This window comes from Globicephala melas, chromosome 2 (assembly GCF_963455315.2).
Source record: "Globicephala melas chromosome 2, mGloMel1.2, whole genome shotgun sequence".
Taxonomy (NCBI): Eukaryota; Metazoa; Chordata; class Mammalia; order Artiodactyla; family Delphinidae; genus Globicephala; species Globicephala melas.
This window is the reverse complement of record NC_083315.2, coordinates 103,642,615-103,662,646: the sequence shown is the minus strand read 5'-3', so window position 1 is coordinate 103,662,646 and position 20,032 is coordinate 103,642,615. Positions and strand designations below refer to the sequence as shown.

At 58.1% G+C, this 20,032-nt stretch overlaps 1 protein-coding gene across 10 annotated transcripts in view; it reads left to right on the top strand.

The window, feature by feature from the left end:
• ZFHX2 (zinc finger homeobox 2) overlaps nucleotides 1-16,770 on the top strand; it is a 28,666-nt gene extending 11,896 nt beyond the window's left edge. For 3 of the 10 annotated variants that reach the window (XM_060294627.1, XM_060294626.1, XM_060294625.1), the window contains 10 exons: nucleotides 1,528-1,659; nucleotides 3,127-5,210; nucleotides 5,397-5,914; nucleotides 6,473-6,713; nucleotides 8,047-8,121; nucleotides 8,548-8,606; nucleotides 10,066-10,266; nucleotides 10,696-10,822; nucleotides 10,996-14,451; nucleotides 14,712-16,770. In XM_060294627.1, coding sequence (XP_060150610.1) covers nucleotides 3,176-5,210; nucleotides 5,397-5,914; nucleotides 6,473-6,713; nucleotides 8,047-8,121; nucleotides 8,548-8,606; nucleotides 10,066-10,266; nucleotides 10,696-10,822; nucleotides 10,996-14,451; nucleotides 14,712-15,691 — 7,692 coding nt within the window. In that variant the 5' untranslated portion in view covers nucleotides 1,528-1,659; nucleotides 3,127-3,175 and the 3' untranslated portion in view covers nucleotides 15,692-16,770. Of the gene's footprint in view, nucleotides 1-296; nucleotides 1,660-1,909; nucleotides 2,981-3,126; nucleotides 5,211-5,396; nucleotides 5,915-6,472; nucleotides 6,714-8,046; nucleotides 8,122-8,547; nucleotides 8,607-10,065; nucleotides 10,267-10,695; nucleotides 10,823-10,995; nucleotides 14,452-14,711 lie in introns of those variants that run through there. The other 7 variants (XM_060294629.1, XM_060294630.1, XM_060294621.1 and 4 more) reach the window with 6 other exon arrangements.
• Nucleotides 16,771-20,032: the final 3,262 nt, after the last annotated feature.

The following is a 20,032-nucleotide window of genomic DNA, read 5'->3' as shown; positions in this document are numbered from 1 at the left end:
ATTGCTGCAGTTCAAGGTTTGTAATAAATAGTGGGTGATGAGAGAAGCACAGAGAAGAGGGGAGGGGAGTTGGTGGCCGTGGGGGGAGCGGGAAGAGAGGCACTGAGGCAGAGATAAATTTGCAATTGAAATTCTTTCCTGTAGAGGGGGAGGGGAGGGGGAGGGGGGGAAAGAGATTTGCAATTTTAAACAGCTTCAGACCTACCCTCCCTCCGCTGATCCAGGTCTCACCCACTAGCTAGCCCAAAGCTAAGCTCCTTTGGTTTCTAGCTAGGAATCAGCTGTCTTTTTTCCAGTCCTGGGAAGTAAAAGCTTTGGAGAGAGGATTTGGGGCTTAGGTCTTCCTAGCCCTCCTCTGCAGTTTGATCTACAGTTGTGATGCGGGAGCCAGAGAGAAGTTGCTGACGGATGTGAGGTGGGCCAGCACGGGGAGAGCACCCACCAGGTTCAGCCCTCAGTGTCAGGGCCCAGGAGGGGCCGCTCTTGCCCGGTCTCAGTTCTTCCTACCAGGTGAGCCCCCATTATGGGGGTGACAGTGGAATGTCAGGCCCTCACACTCTAGCACATGTATCTCCCCACTTCCCCCGGCACCCCAAGGATTCCATAGGAAGAATACCTTTATCCCACAACTTCAGGGCTTCTGCTTTCTGATTATGTAAGATAACTGCCTCCCCCCCCCCGCCCCGCCCCCCGTCCAATTCCTTTACTTCCCTGTTAGTTCTCCACCCACCTCGGCCCAGGTGCTGATTTGCATTTTCATTAGCATGCAGAGCCAGCCCCTCGCGGAGCGCCTTAATGGCTCCTCCTTCGACTTCACGCCTGGCTGGCCCCCCAGGAGGAGGAGGGAAGTGGGAATGGGGGCCTCCAGGCTGAGTGCGGCCAGACCAAGGACCCATTCCAAATCAGGGAATCTGAAGGTGAGGGTTAGAGGCTGCCCAAGGCGGGAGAGGCCACACCACTTCCTGGCAGCACTCTGGCCTGAGCGCTAAAGGTTTAATCGTTCGATATCTGCTGATAATTGAGAACTGAAGAGGAGTCAGGCCACCTGGGACACTGGGAGAAGCATGGGATGGTGAGGCATGGGGGAACTGGTGAGTTTGAGGGGAGACCAAGGTAAAAAAGCGGGTGGGGCTCGGTAATCCTGGTCAGCTGGAGGCAGCTCGGGAATCCTGACTTCTAGACTTCGGGAGGCTCATTTCGCCAGTACTGTGTCTGCGGGGCAGTCCGGGTAGATGGAGGAGCCCAGGCCACAGCTTTGGGGTCCAGCTCTGTGGCCGCCAGTCCTTTTCTAGTCTCACCGCCTTGGAGCTTGTGACAATCAGCTAATTCAGCCTCTCTTTCTTGGGTGCCTCACCCATAAAATAAGGTTGTCGTGAGATTAAATGAGATAATTGATTAAAGCAGTTAACACAGTGCCAGGGCCATGCTATACGTACCTTAATGTTATTACTGTTACTTTTTTTAATCCCTGGGGAGGAGGAGGGGTGCGGCTCATCTCACACAAGCCATTGTCTTTCAATTGGCCAGAAGCTCTTCCACCTGTGATGAGAGATGGCTATGGAACGCATCTGAGAGCAGCATGGTGTCTGCAGGCCAGAGGAAAGTCACTGTGGCCTCTCTGGCAAGAGGACCTTGACTTTGGGAAACTAACTCTTCAGGGTATGGAAAATCTGAGGGTCTTTCCCAGAGCTGATTTATTCAACAGACATGTATGGGTATGTGGCAAGCATCTTTCTCGGTACCAATGATAGGGCAACCAATAAAGCAGAGTTCCTGCGCCCATGGAACTTAGTTTCTAGAAGGGAGAAATAAGGAAACCAGGAAATATCAGGTAGTGATGAATCTCTGAAGAAAATACCCCTCCCCACCCCCCATCCCCCACCACCCCCCCCCGCCCCCGCCCGCCGCCGGTTGTGTTAGCTTCTGTAGAGAGGCGAGGCCTGTTGGAAGAGGTGCTATCTAAGCAGACACCGAATGACAAGGAGCCACTGGGCAGAAGTCTGGGGGAAGAGCACTGCAGGCAGAGTAAACAGCTCAGGCAAGCTGCTAAGGTGGGAATGAACTTGGTGTGTTTGAGGAACCAAGAAGGTCAGTGGGCTGGAGTTAGCCAGCCAGGTGTGGTGGAGAGTATTAAAGATGTGTCAGAAGTAGGCAGGTGCCAGATCAAATAGGCCTTTTTTGTAGATCAGGGAGCAGAGTTTGGATTTTATTTACAGTGCAGTGAACTCACTGATGGGTTCTCAGCAGAATATAGTATGGTTTACATTTTGAAAGGTGATTATGATGCCTGAAATTTGCTTTAAAACAATACAGGAAAAGGGGAAGTGGGTGAGGATATAGATGAAACAAGATTGGCCATGAGTTAACAGCAAGGTCCTACTGTATAGTACAGGGAACTATATTCAATATCCCGTGATACACCATAATGGAAAAGAATATAAAGAAGAATGTCTCTGTGTGTGTAACTGAGTCACTTTGCTGTAAGCAGAGATTGCCACAAACTGCACTTCAATTAAAGAAAAAAAAAGATTGGCCCTGAGTTTGGAGACTGTTGAAGCTGGGTGATGAGTACAAACGGGTTCCTCATATTGTTTGGTCTATCTTTATGTATGTTTGGCATTTCTCATAATTGAGAATTAAATAAAAGATCATTCTGAGCGGAAGGAGGGGCAGTGGTGGAAGTGGAGGCCAACGTGGAGTCTGTTGCACTCGTTCAGGCAAGCGACAGTAATGGCTTGGGCCAGGCTGGTGCTGACGGAGACGTGGATGAATGGAAGGCGGAGATGCTCGCTTGAGAGAGTGCTGTCGAATTGCCTGCCTGTGGGTGAGAGGGAGGACACTTTGGGTTTCTAGCCTAAGCAACCAGATAAATGGTGGTACCAAGTTTTGAGATCGGGAAGATGGGAAGAAACAAGTTCAGGGCAGAAATAAAGAGTTCTGATTCTGGACATGTTCACTTTGAAGTCTGTTAGACGCTAAGGTAATGAAGCTTCAAGCTGGCAAATGGGTGCTTGAATCCGGCGCTCAGGGAGGAGGGTGGGGCCGGAGGATCCGGAGAATCTACTGCCTGACTGGGTGTCTCCGCTGCCACCTCACAGCTCCGCTCTCTCCGTGTCTCCCCCACAGGGTCCTGGCTGTCACGCTGAAATGAACCCCCAGCTCTCCTCCGTCTGCCATGGCCACCCTTAACTCGTCCTCTACCGCTGGCACCACCCCCTCCCCTGGGCACAATGCCCCGTCCCCGCCTCCGGACACCTCCTCCCCCCGCACCCCCTCTGATCCTGTCACCAAAGATCCCCCTGCGGCCCCCTCCGCCTCTGAGAGCATGAGGTCCTCAGAGCCCGGGGGGCAGCCCCTGGAGCCAGGCTGTGGCCTCGTCCCACCAAAGGAGATAGGGGAGCCCCAAGAGGAGCCTGGCCGTGGTGGCTCCCCGCCAAAGGGCCTGGGGGCGGAAGAGGGGGAGGGAGGAGGAGGGCTCCCTCCTGTGGACCTGAGCGACCACTTAGTCTTCACGGCTGGCGGTGAGGCCTGCCTAGTGGCCAAGCTGTCCCTGCCAGGTGGCAGCGAACTCCCGTTACCAAAGGGCTTCCCCTGGGGTGAGGCAGGCATCAAGGAAGAGCCCAGCCTGCCCCTCCTTGCCCACCCGCCCCCTGTACACCTCACTGCCCTTCACATCCAACATGGCTTTGACCCAATCCAAGGCTTTAGCTCTTCTGACCAAATTCTGTCCCACGATACCTCAGCGCCATCTCCGGCCACCTGTGAGGGAAGGGATGGAGCCTTCTGGAGCTACCAGCTGGCTCCAAACCCACCTGGAGATCCCAAAGATGGCCCCATGGGGAGCAGGGGAGGAGACCCCAGGGCACTCTTCTGGCTCTGCCTCCCGTGCCGCCTGGGTTTCGGCAGGCCCCAGGCCTTTGTGGGTCACACACAGTCTCACGGGGTGAAGCTAACCGCTGCTCAACACCAGGGCCTGCCAGGCAACCCAGCCGTGCTCCGGGAGGGGGACGAGGGCTGCGTGGCCCTCCTGAGCTTCCTGGAACCACAGCTGCCTGCTCACGCCCCTTTAGAAATACCCCTCGACAACAGCAGCACCGTGAACATGGAGACCCACGCGGCTCAGACCGAGGATGGCCCCGCCGCGGCCGAAGCCCAGGCCCCTGTCCTGCCCGTGGAAGAAGACATGGCCCTCAGCCCGCCCTCCCCGCTGACAACCCCAGCCGCCTGGAACCCCAGCCCAAGCCAAGCCAAAGAATCGCCGACGCTGGCAGGCGAGGCAGGGCCAGGTTGGTTCCCCGAGGGGCAAGAGGAGGATGGAGGGCTCTGCCCCTCGCTCAACCAAAGCTCACCCACCTCCAAGGACGGGGGCGTTCTCCCTGCCCCAGTGGGCTCCCCCGAAGACCCCGGTGACCCGCCCCAGCCCTATCGCCCAGCCGACGACTACACCCCGGCCCCTGCGGCCTTCCAGGGCCTCAGCCTGTCCAGCCACATGGCTCTGCTACACTCGCGCAACTCCTGCAAGACGCTCAAGTGTCCCAAGTGCAATTGGCACTACAAGTACCAGCAGACCCTGGATGTGCACATGCGGGAGAAGCACCCTGAGAGCAACAGTCACTGCAGCTACTGCAGCGCTGGGGGCGCCCACCCCCGCCTCGCCCGGGGGGAGAGCTACAACTGTGGCTACAAGCCCTACCGCTGCGACGTCTGCAACTACTCCACTACCACCAAGGGCAACCTCAGCATCCACATGCAGTCTGACAAGCACCTGGCCAACCTGCAGGGCTTCCAGGCGGGGCCGGTGGGGCAGGGGAGCCCCCAAGAGGCAGCGCTCCCGCCCCCCGCGGGGGACAAGGAGCCCAAGACCAAAGCGTCCTGGCAGTGCAAGGTGTGCAGCTACGAGACCAACATCTCCCGCAATCTGCGCATCCACATGACCTCCGAGAAGCACATGCAGAACGTCCTCATGCTGCACCAGGGGCTGCCGCTGGGGCTGCCGCCGGGGATGGTGGGGCCAGGCCCCCCTCCCCCAGCAGGGGCTGCCCCTGCCACCTCCCCTGACCTCTTCCAGTACTTCGGACCGCAGGCCCTAGGGCAGCCTCAGGCTCCCTTGCCTGGCCCCGGGCTGAGGCCAGACAAGCCCCTGGAAGCCCAGCTGCTTCTCAATGGCTTCCACCACCTCGGAGCACCTGCCCGCAAGTTCCCCACAGCTGGTAAGCTCCCTGGGTGTTCTCTTTTCCCTTCCTCGGGGCCAAACTCGTTCCCTGCTTTCTCCCCAGGGCCAGCCCCGCCGCTTAAATAACCCCAGCTCCCTCAGCATCCACCCCTCCCATTCCCACACAGCAAGCTGACCCTTCCCTGTTCCTTCCGGGGGCTACTAACCTGTCTCTGTCCTGTAGCCCCCGGCAGCCCCTCCCCGGATGCCCACCTGCCTCAAAGTCAGCTTCTGGGCCCCTTGTCCGACGGGCTGCCTGCCTCGCCGCCCCCAGATGACAGCCCATCCCTGAAGGTGTTCCGATGCCTCGTGTGCCAGGCCTTCAGCACAGACAGCCTGGAGCTGCTGCTCTACCACTGCAGCGTGGGCCGGAGCCTCCCGGAGGCCGAGTGGAAGGAGGTAGCTGGTGACACCCACCGCTGCAAGCTCTGCTGCTATGGCACCCAGCTCAAGGCCAACTTCCAGCTCCACCTCAAGACCGACAAACATGCTCAGAAGTACCAGCTGGCGGCCCACCTGAGGGAGGGGGGCGGGGCCATGGGCACCCCCTCCCCAGTGCCCCTGGGAGACGGGGCTCCTTATGGGTCTGTCCCCACCCTGCACCTGCGCTGCAACATCTGTGACTTTGAGTCCAACAGCAAGGAGAAGATGCAGCTGCACGCCCGGGGTGCGGCCCACGAAGAGAACATCCAGATCTATAAGGTGAGAGCAGGGCAGGAAGGGTCTGGGATTTGAAGGGCACAGCACAGAGCCTGAGGGGGAGAGGAGAAGGGGATGGGGCTGGAGCAAGGAGATGCAGAGTGGGAAGGTGATGCGAAAACCCAGGGGGGCGGGATTGGAGAAAAAAGGCCAGGGCACCAGGGGAAAAACTATTTGGAGACAGACGTGGAGAAAGACCAAAGGATGGTGGATTCTGACCAAGTGACTCCGGTACTTTATTCAACTTTTCTGGCGTTTGGGACTAGCGGGAGGGTTCTGTGTCTGCTCAGTCCATCTTGTCCCCAGAAGTTCAAGAGGATGGAACCAGATTCCATTCATATACTAGGAGGGAGTCCAGGATTGGTAGTAGGAAGAGGAGGAGACGGTGGAGAAAAGGCAGTCACACTCAGGTGGCCAAAGGAAGGAAGAGGAGAGTCCAAGAGGGAGGAAGGGGTGTCGGGGTGCTGCTGGTCAGGCCCCCCGGGGAGGCAAAGGGGCCCCCAGGACCTGGGGGCGTCCATCTGTCCTTCTGTGCCTGAGCAGCCTCCCTCCCGTTTCCAGTTTCTGCTGGAGATGGAGGGGGCAGCGGCGGGGACGGAGCTGGGGCTGTTCTGCTGCCTGCTGTGCGCCTGGGAGACGCCCTCCCGCCTGGCTGTGCTGCAGCACCTGCGCGCCCCTGCCCACCGCGATGCCCAGGCCCAGCGGCGCCTGCAGCTGCTACAGAGCGGCCCCGCAGCCGACGAGGGGCTCTCAGCTCTTCAGAGCATCCTGAGCTTCAGCCACGGGCAGCTCCGGCCTCCCGGTGAGGAAGAGGGGACTGGAGAAGAAGAGGTGGGCGGGGAGGGCAGCGAGGGCGGGAGCTGGGGGCCCAGGAGAAAGTGGCACGGGGACGAGAAATGGGGCCGTGCACAGTCCAGAGCAAGCGGAAAGGCGCTGGGAAGGCTGCTGAAACTGGCTTTTAGGAACACTGGGGCAGCCGAGGGAAGTGGGGGACAAGAGGCTGTTGGAGGAGGAGGCAGAGAAGAGCAGGGATTTTGCTGGGTGGAGAGGTAGAGCAGGAAGGGAGGTGAGAAGGAACCACCCAGTTTTTCCGAGTGGTGACTGTGTGCTGGCAAAGCTTGGGGTGGGCGGGAGGCGGGGCGTGTGTGGGGTGTGGCAGCAGCTGGTCAGAAGGAGAGGAAGGGAGAAAAACAGAGATAGAATCAGCTTTGGGCTGGGCCAGGACTTGTCAGAAGGAGGTGGGAGCTGGGGGCATGGCCCGAAGGCAGCAGGATGGGAAGCCCTTGATGAGCTCCCCAGCCTCTTCCTGTCTCCTAGGAGGTCTTCAGTCCGAAGGCTGGGCTTAGGGTCCCCCTTAGGCAGCTGAGGTTGTACGAGAGAGACTGGGCAGAGCCCGCCAGGCACCATTGACCCAGAGGGTGCAGAAGAGCCTGGAAGGGGCTGTGAGAGCTGGGCACGGGTGTCCGGGCTTTGCAGAGGCTGGCGGTGGGCAAGGGTGAGGGCAGGGGCAGCAGGAACCAGGAACAGGCAGCATTGACTGGTGCTAATTGAATTGCCAATACACTGGCTGGAGTTAAGTGCCGGAGGGGCCCAGATCAATAGCTAACGATCCTGGAGCAGGACTGAATGGAGTTAAGGAACTTTAGCACTTTAATTAGGCCGCCACTGAAAATAAATTCCTACACATCTGTCAATTCTTGCTTGAGTGGTAATCTCCTCTCCCAGCTAGACCTGCCGCCTCCTGCTCGCTGCAGCGGCTTCCCTTCAACCTCACCTGCCCTCTTCAGCGCCCCTCACTGTACATTTCTGGGCTCCCTTCTTCCAGGATCAGTCAAGACAAGGAGCTGAGTTTGGTCCTGTTTCTATCGCCTGCTGCTGGACCTGTTCCCTCATCTTTAATGACGGGGCTAGACTCACAGAGATGATTTCTTAGGCTCTACCAGTTCCAACACTGTAATTTCCCCCCTCATCCTCTGTATTTCTTTTTGGCGGCTTTTTGTCCTCTCCTGCCTATTGACTCATCTATCCATCTTCTCCCTTTACTGCCTGGCTGCTTGTCCTGCTTCTTCTGCCCTATGTCCTCCCTCCTCTGATGCTTCATCCTTTTAAATTGACTCTCTCTTCATCCTACACAGGGAAGGCTCCTGTCACCCCCTTAGCTGAGCCACCCACCCCTGAGAAAGAGGCCCAGAATAAGACAGAACAATTGGGTGAGTTGCTCATCTGATCCATTTCTTTCTCCATCCCTTGCCCTCCTCACCCCCCAGTCCTAATATTATACATTCTGAGATGCTCATGGGACCTTGCGGTAATCCAGACACCCAGCAAGGCCTCCTGTGCAGAAGGAGCTAAAGGGATCAAAAGAAAGGGCTCATCAGAGGGAAGGGAGGCGGAGCCACAGAAAGCTGGGTGCTTTTGCCCTCTGGCCATCGCGCTAACCCGGGCTCAGCCCTGCCAAGCTCCACTCCCTGTACTGAGCGCAGTTCTGTGCTTCCCTGCCCTTTCTCCCTTTCCCCAGAGCCCACCCCTACCTTGGAAGCCCTCTGCTACAAATCAGGTCATCTTAAGGGCCGGGGGTCTGCGAAAGGAAGAGGGAGGGGCTGTCAGAGTCTCTTAATCTCTCCTTTCATCTTCAGCTTCTGAAGAGGCAGAGAACAAGACTGGCCCTCCTGGAGACAGTGCCGGCCAGACCACGGTCAGAACCGGGGTAACTGGGAAGATCTTGGGGGAGGGTGTCTAATTTTACTGAGATCTGCTCATATCCTAAAGGCTGAACTTCTAATTAGTAGGTCTTTACAGACAAGAGATTTCAGACCAAAGGCAGATCTAATTTTATCATGCTTGTGACTTACGTCACTCCAAATACATTTCAGAAATTGCACCTAGGTCCAGTTACCGGATGTGAGCACCAGCTGAGCCGGCCCTGAGGGGTGGAGCACAGAGGGAGACAGAATGAAAAGAGAAAGGCAAAAATAAAACACTAGCTGCTGCCCAGCTCTTTATTCCTGTTGGGAGCAGAAAGATGTGAAGTTCATCTTCTACAGAGAACCCCGAGCCTGGGTGGAACTGCCCTGGCACCTCCTTCCTCAGGCTAGAGGAACTGACCCAGATGATCCACGCAGACAGGAAGCTCTGCAAGTCTCCGAGTGGCTGACCTAGGCAGGGCCCAAGAGTAGCTTAGCTCTGTGGCCTGAAAGGGTTCATTCTGAGGGGATTCCCAGCCTTTGGTCTTGAGGTGCCACCCTGTGCCTCCCAGCTCTCCAAACCGGACTGCAGTATGCCGTGTGTATCACGACTGCAAACTGCTGAAGTGACGGCTTATGTCCTCAGCTCCCCTGCCTCCTAACTCCTGTTCCAGCTATCTGCTCCCAGGGCTCCGGGTGCGTTAGGATGAGTGTCCGAATACCTTTCCTTTACGGCCACCCCCTCCCTGACATGCGGGCCTGGACCAGTGGCACAGGCGACAGGAGAGGAAGTGCAGGCTGACAGAAATGCAGGCTGCAGGTCAGGCAGTCAGGTGACTGAGGCGGAAGTAGGGGGGCCTTCACGCCCCACCCTCTGGAGGTACGGGCGGGAATGCGCCAACAGCGCCAGGCCAGAATTTTCCAGGGCCACTGGGGGAGCTGTGGTGTTTGTTTACATTAAAAAGGGAAGGGGAGAAAAAGGCAGGCAAAGAAAGTGGGAAGGAGGGAGAAAGAGCCGGCTTCCGAGCAGACAGGTAGGGAGCGTCCCGCTTAGTCCAGGGACCTTGGAGAAGCAGAGTGGCAGGGATTCAGGAGCCTCTGGGTCCAGGAAGTGCCAGAAGCAAGGGGAGCTATTTCACGGAGGAGCACAGGCAGGGTGGGGGCAGGTAAGAAAAGAAAACTAAATCAGAGGAGGTAGGTACAGGGCCGTCCTGTCGGCTGGAGAACGGAGTAGGGCAGCAGCGACAGGGGAAGAGAGAGGCCAGGATGGAGGGAGAGGGCAGGACAGAGAAGGCGGGCCAGCCGGGGCAGCCCAGCCTAGGCCTTTGTCCCCGTCCAAGTGAAGCGAGGGAGGAGCCAGCTTTCAGGACTGGGACTCCTCCTCCAGCAGGGGTAGGACCAGGCTGTGTCCGGGTGAGTGGTGAGTCCCGCCCCTCCCTGACACCTCCCCCCACCGCCTGTGTGCCCCAGGTGTTCTGCTGTCCATACTGCAGTTTCCTGAGCCCAGAGTCCGAGCAGGTGAGGGCGCACGCGCTCTCCCAGCACGCAGTGCAGCCCAAGTACCGGTGCCCTCTGTGCCAGGAGCAGCTGGTGGGCCGGCCTGCCCTGCACTTCCACCTCAGCCACCTGCACAACGTGGTGCCCGAGTGCGTTGAGAGGCTGCTGCTCGCGGTGAGTACGGGCTGGGGGGCAAGGCAGGAGGGGAGGCAGAGGCCGCGGTGTCCGGGCAGCTGTGTGTGCTGAGGGGAGCGGCTCTGCGTGGATCTGAAGGTGGAGTTTAGAGCTGGAGGGAACCTCAGAGCCAAAACCTGTCCAGAGCCTCTACTCGCTGGGGAGGAAGCGCCCTTGGGTCCTGAGAGGAGCTGTTCCACAGCAGGCACGGCTGCCGGACAGGACAGGCAGCAGCCCAGGCCCTCCCCTCCGTGGGGAAGGCAGAAGTTAGGTGGGAGGTTTGTCCACAGAGGAGGCTGGAGCTGGGCAGGTGGGAGGTTTGTCCACAGAGGAGGCTGGAGCTGGGCTGCGCACAGACACAGGTGCAGAGCTGGGGGGTCTGGGGTAGCGGGACGGTGGGGGAAGTCACTGGGATCTCTTCCATCGCAGGCCACAACTGTAGAGATGACCTTGACGACCAAAGTGCTGCCTAGGCCCACTCTAAGCCCTCTGGGGGACGGCCCAGAGCCCCCCGCTCCCGGGCCAGAGTCTGTGCCCAGCAGAGACCAAGCAGCAGGTAAGGAAGGGAGGGCAGACCTCCCAAGGTGGCAGGAAAGGGGACCTGGATTCCTCGGACCAAGAAGGTCTAAAGACAACTGAGGCAAGGATGAGTTGCCCTAGATATTGAGTGGGTGGGGTCTGACTTAGACAAGGTTCCCTTCTCACTGCGCCCCCTTCTCTCTCCCCTAGAAGGCCCTCACCTGACCCCGGAAGCCAGTCCCGAGCCTCTTCCTGAGCCTCCCCTGCCCTCAGCCGAGGCCCCAGACAAGCCCATGGGAAGCCCTGACCAGCCCCCTTCTCCAGCCCCGTCTCCAGCCCCTCGGCCCGATGCCCAAGCTGACGAGGTAGCTCCTCCACCCACCACGGCTGAGGAGGAAGAGGGGGCTGGCGGGGAGCCCCGCCTGGCAGAGCCAGCTCCGGCTGACTCTCGCCACCCTCTGACCTATCGGAAGACCACCAACTTTGCCCTGGACAAGTTTCTCGACCCTGCCCGGCCCTACAAGTGCACTGTGTGTAAGGAGTCCTTCACGCAGAAGAACATCCTCCTGGTCCATTATAACTCGGTCTCCCACCTGCACAAGATGAAGAAGGCTGCCATTGACCCCTCCGGGCCTGCCCGCGGGGAAGCCGGGGCCGCGCCCGCCCCCGCTGCTGCCACAGACAAGCCCTTTAAGTGCACGGTCTGCCGCGTCTCGTACAACCAGAGCTCCACCCTGGAGATCCACATGCGCTCCGTCCTGCACCAGACTCGCTCGAGGGGAGCCAAGACGGATGCCAAGGCCGAGGGGCCAGAGCGCGGCCCAGAAGAGCCCAAGGAAGGCGAGACTGAGGGGGAGGTGGGCACTGAGAAGAAGGGCCCTGACCCTGGTGGCTTCGTGTCTGGTGGACTGCCCTTCCTGTCCCCTCCCCCACCTCCCCTGGACCTGCACCGATTCCCAGCCCCACTCTTCGCCCCACCAGTCCTGCCCTCCTTCCCTCTGGTGCCCGAGTCCCTGCTTAAGCTCCAGCAGCAGCAGCTGCTCCTGCCCTTCTACCTCCATGACCTCAAGGTAGGGCCCAAACTGGCACTGGCTGGGCCCGCGCCCCTGCTGTCCCTGCCGGCCGCCACCCCTCCTCCCCCGCCCCCTAAGGCCGAGCTGGCTGAGCGAGAGTGGGAGCGGCCACCGGCGGCAGAAGAGGGGAACGAGACGGCGCCCAGCTCACCCCCCCAGCCAACACCCAACGAGGCAGCCCGCACTGCAGCCAAAGCCCTTCTAGAAAACTTTGGCTTTGAGCTGGTGATCCAGTACAATGAGGGGAAGCAGGCTGTGCCCCCTCCCCCAACACCACCCCCACCCGAGGCCCTGGGGGGTGGGGACAAGCTGGCCTGCGGGGCCTGTGGGAAACTCTTCTCCAACATGCTCATCCTCAAGACACACGAGGAGCACGTGCACCGCCGCTTTCTGCCCTTTGAGGCCCTGAGCCGATATGCCGCTCAGTTTCGAAAGAGCTATGATAGCCTCTACCCACCCCCGGCAGGGTCCCCCAAGCCTCCCGATGGGCCTCTGGATTCACCTGCTCCCCACCTGGTCCCAGAGCCCGAGTCAGGGGGGGCCCGCCCCCCTGAGGAGCGAGGCCGGGCAGCAGGACGCTGGCCCCCAGAGGAGGAGGAAAGCTCCAGAGGGAATCTTCCTCCCCTGGTGCCTGCAGGCCGCCGCTTCTCCAGAACCAAGTTCACAGAGTTCCAGACCCAAGCCCTGCAGTCTTTCTTTGAGACCAGCGCCTACCCCAAGGACGGAGAGGTGGAGCGGCTCGCGAGTCTCTTGGGCCTGGCTAGCCGCGTGGTGGTGGTGTGGTTCCAGAACGCCCGCCAGAAGGCTCGCAGAAGCGCCGGCGACGGCGGGCCTGTGCCCAGCGGGGGAGGCACTGGGGGAGCCTCTGGCTGCCGGCGCTGCCGCGCCACCTTCTCCTGTGTGTTTGACTTGGTGCGGCACCTCAAGAAATGCTATGATGACCAGCATCCGGAAGAGGAGGAAGAGGCAGAGAGAGGGGAGGAGGAGGAAGACGCAGAGGAGGAAGATGCAGAGGAGGAACAGGGCCCAGAACCCCCAGCCGGGCCTGAGGGCCCATCACCAGAACCTCCAGACAGGGAAGAGCTGGGCCAAGCAGAGGCCACAAAGCCAGGAGGCAAAGAGCCTGAAGGGAGGGCCCCTCCCTCGCCCTCCCCCGTCCACGCCTGTGACCAGTGCGCCATGTCTTTCCCCAGCCAGGACCTCCTGACCAGTCACCGCCGGCTCCACTTCCTGCCACCTGTGCAGCCCAGCACTGCCCCCCCCCTCCTAGAGCTGCCCTTGCTGGTGTTCGGGGAGCGAAACCCTCCGGTGCCAGGCACTCCACCAGTGCCAGGACCACCCCTCAAACGGAAGCACGAGGACGGTAGCCTGTCACCCACGGGCAGCGAAGCAGGGGTGGGTGGGGAGGGTGAGCCCCCCAGGGATAAGCGCCTGCGCACCACCATCCTGCCCGAGCAGCTGGAGATCCTGTACCGCTGGTACATGCAGGACTCCAACCCGACGCGCAAGATGCTCGACTGCATCTCCGAGGAGGTGGGGCTCAAGAAGCGAGTGGTGCAGGTCTGGTTCCAGAACACCAGGGCCCGGGAGAGGAAGGGCCAGTTCCGAAGCACCCCCGGGGCAGTGCCCAGTCCGGCAGTCAAGGTCCCCATCACACCCAGCCCCGCACCCTTCCCCAAGTTCAACCACTTGCTGGGCAAGGTGGATGATGGGGCTGGGAGGGAGGCCCCAAAGAGGGAAACACCCGCTTTTCCCTACCCCACGGTCACCCCTGCTGCTGGGCCTCTGCCTTTCCTGCCACCTGGGAAAGAGGCCCCCACTCTGACACCAGAGCCACCTCTACCTCTCCCACCGCCCCCTCCACCCAATGAGGATGAGGGCCCGGAGGAACCGTCTAAAGCTTCTCCAGAGAGTGAGGCTTGCAGTCCATCTGCAGGGGACTTAAGTGATTCGTCAGCTTCCAGCCTGGCTGAACCAGAGTCCCCTGGGACTGGAGGGACCAATGGGGGCCCAGGAGGTGGGGCTGGGGTCCCAGACGGAATGGGGCAGCGGCGCTACAGGACCCAGATGAGCAGTCTGCAGCTAAAGATCATGAAAGCCTGCTATGAAGCCTACCGCACCCCTACCATGCAGGAGTGTGAGGTGCTGGGGGAGGAGATTGGGCTGCCCAAGAGAGTCATCCAGGTCTGGTTCCAGAATGCTCGTGCCAAGGAGAAGAAGGCCAAGCTGCAGGGGGCAGCAGTCGGTGGGGCTGGGGGCAGCAGTGAGGGCCCCTCGGGAGCCCAGCGCACCGACTGCCCCTACTGTGACGTCAAGTATGACTTCTATGTCTCCTGCCGAGGCCACCTCTTTTCCCGCCAGCACCTGGCCAAGCTCAAGGAGGCAGTCCGAGCCCAGCTGAAGAGTGAAAGCAAGTGCTACGACTTGGCCCCAGCACCCGAGGCACCCCCCGCTCCCAAGGCTCCACCTGCCACCACACCTGCCTCTGTGCCCCTCGGGGCTGCCCCGGCTCTGCCTCGCCTGGCCCCGGTCCTCTTGTCCGGCCCAGCTCTGGCCCAGCCCCCGCTGGGCAGCTTAGCTCCTTTCAGCGCAGGTGAGTGAGAGGTTGGGAGAAGCTGGACCTCAGAGGGCATCTCCCTCTAATGAGGTGCCCTTCCTTTTCCTTCTTGACTCCTCCCATCTCCAGTCTCCTCCCTGGCCTCCCTGTGTTTCCAGCTGGTGGGGTAGAGAAGGGAGGAGAGGGAGCATGGAGGCCAGGCGGTGGGGACGCATGAGTACGTGGCTGGAGGTGGCCTCCAGCAGGAAGGATGGCAGCACCAGGAGGTGGCTAATCCGCACTCTTCATCTTCCTAGGCCCTGCAGCCTCCTCAGGCCTCCTTGGCCTCGCCACTTCGGTCCTGCCTGCTACCACAGTGGTCCAGACTGCTGGCCCAGGCTGCCCCTTACCTCAGAGACCTATGCCCGACCACACCAACACCTCCACAGTAGGCACCACTGACCCTGCCCCAGGCCCGCCTACTGAACCCTCTGGGGACAAGGTCTCCGGTGAGCGAAAGCCAGCTGCAGCCCCCGCCAACTCCTCTACCGATGCCCTCAAGAACCTCAAAGCATTGAAGGCCACTGTCCCAGCCCTGTTGGGGGGCCAGTTCCTGCCCTTCCCGTTGCCCTCTGCAGGGGGGGCCACGCCGCCAGCTGTCTTTGGCCCCCAGTTACAGGGGGCCTACTTCCAACAGCTCTATGGCATGAAGAAGGGACTGTTTCCCATGAACCCCGTGATACCTCAGACCCTCATCGGACTGCTCCCCAACGCCCTCCTCCAGCCACCGCCCCAGGCCCCCGAGCCCATAGCCACAGCGCCTCCGAAGCCGCCTGAACTGCCCGCTCCGGGGGAGGGGGAGGCCGGCGAGGCCGATGAGCTGCTGACAGGCAGCACGGGCATCTCCACCGTGGACGTGACCCACCGCTACCTTTGCCGCCAGTGCAAGATGGCATTTGACGGGGAGGCCCTGGCCACTGCTCACCAGAGATCCTTCTGCTTCTTTGGGCAGGGCTCTGGGGGTTCCATGCCCCCCCCACTGCGGGTGCCCATCTGCACCTACCACTGCCTGGCATGTGAGGTGCTGCTGAGTGGGCGAGAAGCCCTGGCCTCGCACCTGCGCTCCTCGGCCCACAGGCGCAAGGCGGCCCTGCCCCCAGGGGGCCCACCTGGCGCCGCCACCAACGCCGCCACTGCCGCCACGGCTGCTGTGGCTTTTGCCAAAGAGGAAGCAAGATTACCTCACACGGACTCCAACCCAAAAACTACTACTACCTCTACACTTCTAGCTTTATAAACAGATAAACCAAGACACGGGGGCAGGGAGGGCCTCGGGGCTCCTCTTACCCCAAGGGGTGTCTGGTGGGAGCTCAAATCCCTAACCCTACCCTTGGCCCTGCCCACCCCCCTGGGAATCTCTCAGTTCCCACCCTCAGTGGGCTTCACACACCCCACCTCCAGCAGAGTCCTGCCTCCTCCTCCACCCCCAGACACACCGATCCTTCACAAATCCTTGCCCCTTGGTCTTCACGGCCAACACATCCATCTTGCCATCTCGATTATTCATTCACATCCACCCTGCCCACCAGACACAAAATCTATCCTTGGTTTCATCTTCCTACAGCCTCTTTCCTACTGAATTCCCAGTCACCCTTCCAACTCCTATAAACACACAAATATGTTATCCCATGCTGTTCCACTGACTGAGAAAACACCAAAAAAAAAAAAAAAAAAAAGAAGAAGAAGAAAGGAAAAAGAAAACCCAAGACAAGGAAGGGGGAAGGAAAATAAACTTTGCCACTCCCCCTTCTCCTTCCTACCCCCCTCGTCTAGAGCGCCATACCGCTCACAAACTCCTTCCAAATACTCAGTTGGCTCCCAAGGTTGGAGCCTGGGATGGGCAGGGAGCCCACGAAACTCTAACCAAACTGGAGGTCAGCGGGGAGAAGTGCTCCCAGCTCACTCTCCTCACACCCCTCCCTCCTCACCTGACAGGGGAGCCCCTGTGGCCTGAACTCTAGGGGAAGCCGCGGCCAGGAACCCCTCTGCCAGCCCCGACCCTGCACCCTGGAAACTGCAGTAACTTATTCTCAAAGGCTTTAAACACAGAGATCCTCTCAGCAGCCGTCGGCCTGCCCCTTGTCCCAGCCCTGCCACGTGGCGGTCCAGCCTCCAGGACCGGCGCTGCCCACCAACGGCAAATCCAAAGTTCTTTAAAGAAAAACTGAAACACACAACCAAAAAAAACAAAACCACGAGTGCGAGAGAGAGCACACACACACGTGCGGGAGAGAGAGATGGAGAGACCAGAGGAATGAACTAATGAAAAACAAACTTGGAAAACACAGGAAAAAAAAAAAGAAAAAAGCCTGAAAACTCTCTCATCAAACAAGTGGTTTTTTTCCTGTTTGTGTCACTCCCCACCCCACCCCATTTTAAGGGTTCAAGCGTCTTTGAACCACCTTGTCTCTGGAAGATCAAATGGCTTTAAGTCCTTGCTTGGGTTCAGTGGTCCACAAGACTAACGGGAGTGCAGCCCTGCCCTGGCTGTGCCCGGCCTCAGAAGCAGGAGCTGGTAATGGGGAGAAGAGCCTGGAGGCTGGGGAGAGAACCCCATCCTTGCCCCCTGAATTGAGTATTTATCAGGACAGGTAACAAACATCCCCTCATTCTCAGCTGTGAGTTACAAAAGTCAGTGTCACTGAGAGTAGCTTGGCTGTCTCAGGAGGAAAGGGGTGGATTAGGCCGGGCAGTCTGGTTTCTGAATCTTGGGTATGCTTCCCTTTCATGTAGCTGCCACCGTCTCCTCTCATTCACTTCTTTCACAAACCTCTCCTCCCATTCCCTTCCTGGCACCCCCTTCAGATTTCTGGCACTTCTTGAACCTTTTTGCCTTTGTGGGGACCCTTATTCCCTGTCTGTGTTCTTCCCACACCACCCCATCCTCTCCCCCTGCTTCCTCCGGCCTGGCCCATCTCCTCCAGGAAGCAGCAGCTGCTGCTGGAGGTACCCCCGCAACACACACACACAAAGGAGTCAGGGCCTCCCTATGAAGCTCACGGGGTCTCAAGCTGATGACAGCTAAGGGGATGGGTGGGCAAGGAGATGACCGAAGCACAAGGTGAACCTTTGATAGAATGAGATCACCAAGGGAACCAACAGATGAGGAATGTGCTAGAAGAGGGTTCCCCACCTCTAACCTCGTTGTCTCTGTAAGCATCAAGTAACTGTGGCAACTCCAAAGCCCAGCCACAGTGGCACTGGGTGGAGACGCAGGTGTTTTAGCAAAGAAAAGCCTGCAAAAATTTCCCAATCCTACAGGTAGTCTCTCCTACGACCCTTGCCCCTAAGACCTCCCCCTTCTAGGTAGTCTCCTTCCAAACTCTCCCTGCAGGCTGCTTCTACTACCAGGATCCATTTCATACACGCAAACACACAAATTCAGCCAGCCCTGGGATTTAGGTTTCCTGGCCTGTCACTCTGTTCCTTGAACATGTTAATACTGAAGCAGTGGCTTATGTGCAGAAAAGACAGGAGGAGAGAAAAGGGGAGGGAAAACTTAGCTCAGTTCCTAGTCTCCATATGCTCTGTGAATCTCACTTCTGGTCCCATTCATTTCTAAAATGAAAAGCTCCTAACCTAGCACATCAGGGGTGGGGTGGATTACTTATTCTGATGATGCCAAAAATGCCAGTTACAAATACAAGCAAGAAGAGTGAAATTGCCCAACCATGGGCTTGCTGTTGCTGCTCCCACCTTTCCCCCACCTCAGCATCTCTCGTGCACCCCTCCCTCCCTCCCTCTCTATCCTTTTCTCTCTCCTGTTGAAATTCTGTGTATAAAACTATTTTCTTAGCAGCATGTGTATGAGGAAAGAAGCTTTTTCACTCTGTGCTTTCTGGGAATGTGATATGTGTATAAAAGTTGAAAACAAACAAAGAAAAATTAGAGAAAAAAAAACAGGAGAAAAAGAGGGAACGTTTTAAAGAAAACCTTGGCAAACTCCTTGCATGGGATGATTAGAGGTGTGGTTTCATGCATTTTAGGGATTTACAGCCAGGGTAGGTTGGCTTTAGTTTGAACTATGAATATCTTCATCAGGAGTTAATAATCTCTTACACCCAGATTCCCTGGCGTGGAAAATCCCATGTACATTCACAGTTGTGGACTAGAGCTGACTGAGTAGCTGTCCTTACCAGGAACCCTATAACCTGGGGGACAGAAGAGCCTGGCCAACTGCTGACCTAGGTCAGTCAACGTGCTTCTGGAGGGTGTGCCGTTCCATGTTCCCAGTGGCTGGAGCATTCCTCCCTGACCCCTTCCTGAGACCACAATCCTCAGCAGCAGCACTTCTGCACTGGAGATTCAGTGAGTGGGTGGCTCCTGTGGACAGAGGCTGAGTCGGCACAGCCCCGCGCAGAATGCTAGAGGTGAATGCCAAGCCGCCCAGGTTAAACTGTGTTCCTTCTGTGCAGCAGTAAACCAACTCGAGCGCATGGCACATCCATACCTATCTTGTGGTACCCTCCCCTCCCCGCCAGCTCTAAAGTGAGCCTGAATCAAGGGCTCATAAGACTGGTCTTCCATGGCTCGGGGCAAAGGCTTAGGATTTCTGACATACCCAGGTCCTAAAGCATCCAAATTCTGGTCCACCCTACTTACTGTCAGGGTCAGTACCAGGAGGAGGAGGTGGAAATAATCTTGGCTGTCTTTGCTCTAAACCAGAGCCTGTATGGGGATGGCTTAAGGTACCCAGTTCTCAACTAGGAACAAAAATCAAAGTCTGTGGAAGAAAATGAGAAAATCTGAAGCCGTAGTGGCCAAATGGGGCAGAGTCCGCAATAGGACCACAGAAAGAGACCTGTTCTTCCCCCCGACCCTCTAGCCCCTGGAGTAGACACATTCGCTCCTCTAATCATTCATCCCTGTATAGATACTCACATCTGAAATACAGAGCTCTGTGTATACGACTGCACCAACGAAGCAAGCAAGCACACCATCAGAAACAGCAGCAGAACCATGTATAGAGAGAGCTACACAGATACACACAAATGCCAGAAAGAACGGGCCCCACGGGCATACAGGCACAAGGGCCGTGCCCCAGAGTCATCAACTTCACTCCCGTTAAGTAAAAACACCCTCCAATACGTAGTAATTTTCTTCACACAACAGGAAGTAGGAAAAGCTTATAAACAGAGAAATGTAACCAGTGTCAAGAAGGGTGACCAAATGTTGACCATTAATCCATGGGAAAGGACCTTAAATTCCTCTGGTGTGGAGACACCATGTACATTCACAGTCGTGGACTGGAGCTGACTGAGTAGCTGTCCTTACCAGGAACCCTGTAATCTGGGGGACAGAAGAGCCTGGCTAGGGAAGGGAGGGAGGTAGAAGAGAAACCAGGAAGAAGCTCTGAGGAAAATTTATATGAAACACAGGGATAAACTGTGCTGGGACCCTGTGTTACATGAAGGGCCAGGTATTGGGGAGCAACTAATGAGAAACCTGTAAGCCCTGAGGATGTCATTCTCAGTGAATTGAGTAAGGAAGAAATGACCCAATTCCAACAAAGTTCTGGCTACAATAAGAAAGGCTATAGGCCCATCCTCAGGGGTTTACAGCATTACAGCGTGGATAC